The following is a 6,427-nucleotide window of genomic DNA, read 5'->3' on the forward strand; positions in this document are numbered from 1 at the left end:
GGCATGCAGTGCAGCGGCAGGGCAGAGCAGCTGCGACACCAGCTTTCTGAAAAAGATCGCGGGTGCTGTTTATAAAAGGGGAAAGATACGTAGAGCCCCCAATAATGATTATCCTAATTATTACCGCCTGCCATCAAGTCTCCCTCTTTTTGCAACAGACCCCCCGGCAAACCCCCGAATTGCATACTCGTCGCCCTCCTTTTCTTCCGGGTCACGTGCGTGCGCTGCGGGCCGGGCTCGTCGTCAACTGGTCAAACTCGCCATTATAGCTCACACACACACACAGACGAGCCGGGAGGAGTGCCGTCCCTGTCCCCGCTCCTATAAAACCTCGGAATCCTTGCGCATTTACAAGGGCCCATACCATCATCATCCTGTTGGTACGCGGTTCTGATCTGCTTTGGTGTGGTGGTCATGGAGCTGGGGTTGAGTTTGGGGGATGCCATGGCGGACGCCGGGAGGGAGCTGGTTCTCGGGCTTGGGGTTGGCGGAGCGGGGTCGGCGGGGAGGGAGGAGCGGGGGCGCAGGGATCTGGAGGTCGCCGCCGCCGCGATGAGGTGCGGCTCTTCGCCGGAGCCGTCCATGCGGCTCGCGCTCCTGCCCATGGCGCCCACCCTCGGCTTCCCGTGGCCGTCCGACAGCAGTGAGTCTTGCATGCCTTCTCTTTTTCCCGTTCTTGGATTTCTTGCATGTCTGAGGAGATCGCCACCGAAATAGCGGTATTAAAATGGGGCGATCCGGCCGATCTGTTTGCTCAGGGCATTTGGAAGCGTCCACGCGGGGCTTCGACGTGAACCGGGCGCCGTCGTGCGGCGCGTCGGCGTGGGGCGCGTACTCGGCGGCGGCGGCGGCGGAGGATGAGCTGGAGGACGCCGCCGCGGCGGGCGCGGCCGTGTCGTCCTCGCCCAACGACAGCGGCGGTTCCTTCCCGATGGACTTCTCCGCGCACGGCGAGCGCGGGCCCAGCGACGCCGCTCAGGGCGGCGGGTCCCGCGGCAGCGACGAGGACGACGGCGGGTCGGCGCGCAAGAAGCTGCGCCTCTCCAAGGAGCAGGCCGCGTTCCTGGAGGAGAGCTTCAAGGAGCACAGCACCCTTAACCCGGTACGTAAGCAGATCAACAACTCGATCCATCCAACACGTTTGCCTGATTGTTTCCTTTGATCGATTGCTTGACGTTTTCCATGGCTGTGTCGATCGCGCGCAGAGGCAGAAGGTGGCGCTGGCGAAGCAGCTCAACCTCCGGCCGCGCCAGGTGGAGGTGTGGTTCCAGAACCGCAGAGCCAGGTACGTGCACGCTCTCTGCATAAAAAATCGCACGAAAGAATCTAACTAGCAGTCCATGAAAAAAGGATTAAAAAGCGTCTTTTGCTTTGCTTTGCCGCGCCTCTTCTCCAGGACGAAGCTGAAGCAGACGGAGGTGGACTGCGAGTACCTCAAGCGCTGCTGCGAGACGCTCACGGAGGAGAACCGCCGGCTGCAGAAGGAGCTGGCCGAGCTGCGCGCGCTCAAGACGGTGCACCCCTTCTACATGAACCTCCCGGCCACCACACTCTCCATGTGCCCTTCCTGCGAGCGCGTCGCCTCCACCTCCGCGCCGGCGGCCAACTCCTCCGCGTCGGCGGCGACATCCAACGCCGGTGGCAGCATTGCGGCGGCCACCGCCGCCCCGCCGGAGCGCAGGCCGTCGTCGTTCGCCGCGCTGTTCTCGTCGGCCCGTGGCTTCCCCATGGCCGCCCAGCCGGAGACGCAAGCACCGTCGAGCTAGCTAGCGATTTCGCCGGGTCTCTTCTTCGCCCCCGGCGAGCGGCGGTGTACCTGTCTGTAAATACGCTCACATTTTCTTGTTCTTTCCGCGGGATTTTTTCGTCCCAATTTCTATTGGGTCACGCTGAGCGTCCCCCAGGGGATTAGATTTCTAATCCCCCGGGTGGACAGCCGTTGGATTAGCTCGATTGGACCGTCCAGATCATGACACGTGTCACAGTATACCTCAGTCCCACTTTTGCTACCATAATGTACCAAAGTAGCAAAAAACGGTTCGTTTGTAGCAAAATCAACACAATTGTAGCAAAAAACGTTTCACCCAAAATACACACAGATCTCGTCGGAGACTCGCCGGAGACCTCGCCGGAGACGATGTAGCGAAAATGTTGTACTATTGTAGCAACAAAATTCTGGTATTGTAGCAACACCGACCTCATCAGAGACCTCGAAAAAAACTCTCCGGAGATGTCACCCGGGAACTCGCCGGAGGCGTCGCCGGAAACCTCACCGGAGACATGGTAGCAAAAAAAATATGCTAAAGTAGCAAAAAAACACAAAAAAAGTAGCAGCTTTTTTTTTGTTATTGTAGCAAAACCGATCTCGTCGAAGACTCCTCGGAGACCTCGCCGGAGGATTATAGCAGAAAATAAAGAAGAATTGTAGCACCATTATATAGAACAAAAGTAGCAAAAATGACTTCATCGCAAAACTCTAGCCGAAAACCTCGGACCAACAAATGTGTACTCTTATAGCAGAAATACATAACAATTGTAGCACCATTTAGAACAAAAAAAAAGTAGCAAAAAAATGGGGCAGGAGTTGACAACCGGCACCGGCAGCAAATCGGGCAGAATACAGTGCGGGCGGCTAGTGGAGCAGCAGGAGGAGCATGGGGGAACACCAGCGAGCGGCAGGAGTAGCAGGAGGTTGGGGTCCCGGCGACGCACTGAGGTGTTGGGGGACCTGGGCGCGAGGAGGAGGGGGTCCGGCGGCGCACGGAGGTGCTGGGGCTCCGGCGGCGCATAGAGCTGCTGGGGGTCGACAGCGCGAGGAGAAGTTGGGGGGCGGGGGCTCGCAGAGGTGGTAGGGGGCGGTGGCGCGCAGAGGAGGTGCGGGCGCGGCGGCGCACGGAGGAGGTGGGGCGCCCGGCGGCGCACGGAGGAGGTGGGGCGCCCGGCGGCGCACGAAGGAGGTGGGGCGCCCGGCGGCGGGTGGAGCACGGGGAACACCAGCAAGGGGAGAGCACGCCGTGGCGGTCGAGAGAGATGGTGCGAGGCGAGCGGCACAGAGGAATTCGCGATTTGGAGAAGAAAGTGGAAGAGATAAGATGGGGGGCCCACGGGCGGACGATCCGAGCGCTGTTCCCCCGGGGGAACGTCAGCGTTTTCCATTTCTATTTCATGCCAGGGCACTCCCGTGTCTTCCACGGTGCCCACGGCTCGCGCGCGTTAGATCGCGATCCAACGGCTTAAAACTACCGCAGGCGTGCATGTGTGACATGATGGGTTTTTTTTGCGGGGACCACAAGCACGTGGCGACGGCGACCGCACAAATGCTAGTCGTAGCTTATCCATCTCGATTCTCCTCCCCTGTCGTTCCCATCCCCATCCCAACTCCATGAATTTGAGCACCCCGTCGAGAGGATCCCGATGCCGGCGCCTCCGCCGCTCCGCCTTGACCGCCTCCCGGCCCGCCTCCGCCGCCGCGGCGACGGCACTCGCCGAGGCACCCCGCTTCCCTACCTCGCCCCAATCGCCGACCAGCTCGGCGCGCTGCAGCCGTACCTCGGCCCCATCGCCGAGAGGCTCAGGGTGGTCCCCGTCCCTCACGGCGCCGGCGCGGACGCCCTCGTCAAGTTCCTCGGCGGCGAGGTGTTGACGGCGGCCGCCATGCTCGAGGCGTCTGGGGGGCGCGGCCGAGGCACCCTGCTGCCCTACCGCGCGCCATTTCGCCGACCAGCTCGGCGCGCTGCAGCTGTACCTCGGCCCCATCGCCGAGCGTCTCGGGGTGGTTCCATCTCTCATGGCGCCGGCGCGGACGCGCTTGTCAAGTTCCCGGCGGCGAGGCGTTGACGGTTGCCGCCATGCTCAAGGCGCCTGTGGAGGCGGTGGCCAAAGTCCTCGCACGGCACACTCGCGCCGCGATGCGGTCCGGGGAGGCAGCCGCGATGCTCGGGTTTGTGCCCCCGCGTGCGCCGTCGGGCGGGAGGAGGCCACCGCCCCGTTGCTGTTTTGTATAATGTCCACATTCAGGAATCTCCTCTTCAGTTATCACACGTCAAGTAGCCCCCAGTTCTGGTACTAGTAATTTTTTGCAGCAAATGATGTATTTCTTTCCTTTTTCTACATCTAGTATCTTGATTATTAGGTTCCTGGAGGATTTTAGATGTAAGAAATAATATGTTCTTCTCAATCTGAATGTATTTTTTTTTCATTTTTTACATTTAGGATCTTGATTAGTAGGTTTCTGAACGACTTTGGATGTAACAAATGGTGGATCTAATTTTTCTTCCTTTTCTACATCCAATCTGGTTCAGGCTAGTTTTGACTTTGGATGTAACAAATGGTGGATGTAATTTTTCTTCCTTTTCTACATCCAATCTGGTTCAGGCTAGTTTTGGATGTAAGAATATTAGGTTCACCTTTTAAAAAATTACATCCGGAACGATGGCAATTTTAGATGTTTTCTTGTTTATTTTTTCTACATCCACTAATCCAGAATCATTTACTTGTTTTCATCTCGAGGTAGAAAAACAAGTAGATGACAGATGCGGTTTTTGGCGTGAGTTTGCGAACGATTTGGTATTTTTTTCTTGTCATGGATTTGGGACGGAACCCACTGATTTGCACGTCCCATGACTCGTGCCGCAGCCATCCCACGCGGAAAGAAGAAACGTGTAGGACTAGAACTTTCTATTTTTAGAACGTGAAAGATGTTAGATTAGTTTATTTCTATTTTTGGGTGGGGCACTCCCTAAGACTAACCGGTGCTAGGGCACTGTGTAGCAACGTCCTTTTTTCGTGGCTTCCCATTCGCCAAGGGGTTTGTGGAAATGAAAACCCCAGCTGGTGCCACGTCTGTCGTCAGATCGGACCCGTGGACGGCTAGGATGCATGCTCAGAGCAGAAATGTTGCAGTAGAGCTTATTAACCTTTATCTCTGTGGCTTTTCACCCAACTGTACTTCGTTTTAGCAAGAGGAATGGTTCTTGGATTTTTTATTTTTGTGTTTCTGGTGTGAAAGTTGGAAAGCACTTCGTGGTTTCACTTTTGGTTGCTGAAGCTGAAAGCACTGTGGCGATGGTCTGCGCCGGGCGCTGATTTGCGAAATCATGACTCCCATTATATCCATCGGTGGAGTTACTCTCCAGTCTGCACTGACAGTTACTCTTGCTTCTTTTCTCCTTTTTGAGATGGACACTGCCACTTACTCTTACTATTACTAGAGTGAAAAGAAGAAAAATAAGGAGTAACCAAGATTTTCTCTCGAAAAGATAGAGGGATAGAGATATCATGTGAGTGTTGTGTATATTCTTTGCGAGTAGGAGTATATGGACGAAAACCGTATTACCACCGACCGCGACAGTTGTTTGCGTTGTATACAGACTACAGCCCTCTCCTACGTTGTACGCCAAGACCCATAACCAACATCCTGAGTAGGACAGGTGGTCCTCTTGTCGCCCGGTTTGGCACACAGAACCCATAACCCACATCTGCTGGCAAAACTACTACTGTATTAATCAAGTACAGAGCAATTCTCATCTAAAAAAAGTACGCATCAATTTTGGTTCTTGTCTCCTCTCCTTACTAAAAAATTAATCCCGTTAAAACCAGGAAATTGTGCCGATTTTTCTGCGATGAGATGAGGTAACTTATATGTCAAGAATCTTGCAAATAGATTTCACGAAGCAAAGATACCGGCCCTCTTATTCAAGCTCGATATGGGCAAGGACTTTGACTTCATTCAACGAGAATACATTCTCGGCCTTGTTTGACGCCGGGGTTTCCAAAGCCGGTTCTGCAGTTGGATAGTTGCGCTACTATCAACTCCCTCCTCTCGCATGCTCCTCAATGGCATCGCCGGCATCCCCATCTTGCACGGCAGTGGATTACGTCAAGATGATCCCTTATCTCCACTACTTTTCGTTCTCACCATTGATCCACTCACGCAAATCCTTGATAGCTCAACTACGCATGGTATCTTCCACAAACTTCGGGGGCGGGGAACCATATTGAGAACCTCTTTATATGTTGGATGAAGTGGTGTTGTTTGTTGCACATATCTAAGAAGATATTAGTAGCTTGGCCTTAATTCTATAGAGCTTTGGGGAGGTGACTGGGTTGTACACAATTTTTTCAAGAGAGTTGCGGTTCCCACTAGATGTGGGCAGATCGATCTTGATGGCATTCTTCAAGGAATTCAAGCAACGCGGACTTCGCTCCTTTGAAATACCTAGGGCTTCCACTATCGGTTTGGGAACCTAAGCAAACTCATTAATGAATTCCAACATCTTGAAGACAAGTGCGCCGGGAAGCTTTCAACTTGGAATGGAAAATGCATTACGATCCTTGGAGAATCGGTCATGACTTCGCAAGCTACATATTACTTGACCCCGTTTGTGGTTCATACTGTTGGAGATATGCCCAAGAGGCAATAATAAAA

General features: G+C 54.4%; 1 protein-coding gene across 1 annotated transcript; it reads left to right on the top strand.

Moving 5' to 3' along the window:
• The first annotated feature begins 347 nt into the window (after positions 1-347).
• LOC124655376 (homeobox-leucine zipper protein HOX11-like) lies at positions 348-1,811 on the top strand. The gene is made up of 4 exons (XM_047194283.1): positions 348-643; positions 759-1,102; positions 1,206-1,285; positions 1,397-1,811. Exons 1-4 carry the CDS (start codon positions 415-417, stop codon positions 1,764-1,766), a joined length of 1,023 nt encoding a protein of 340 aa, XP_047050239.1. The 5' UTR covers positions 348-414; the 3' UTR covers positions 1,767-1,811.
• Positions 1,812-6,427: the final 4,616 nt, after the last annotated feature.

The sequence above is a fragment of the Lolium rigidum genome, chromosome 5, assembly GCF_022539505.1.
Source record: "Lolium rigidum isolate FL_2022 chromosome 5, APGP_CSIRO_Lrig_0.1, whole genome shotgun sequence".
NCBI lineage: Eukaryota > Viridiplantae > Streptophyta > Magnoliopsida > Poales > Poaceae > Lolium > Lolium rigidum.

Excerpts from the sequence above, each read along its gene's own strand:
- LOC124655376 (XM_047194283.1), top strand. The coding sequence starts at position 415 with ATGGAGCTGGGGTTGAGTTTGGGGGATGCCATGGCGGACGCCGGGAGG. Across the intron at positions 644-758 it reads CCCGTGGCCGTCCGACAGCA|GGCATTTGGAAGCGTCCACG; the intron begins GTGAGTCTTGCA and ends CTGTTTGCTCAG. Across the intron at positions 1,103-1,205 it reads AGCACAGCACCCTTAACCCG|AGGCAGAAGGTGGCGCTGGC; the intron begins GTACGTAAGCAG and ends GATCGCGCGCAG.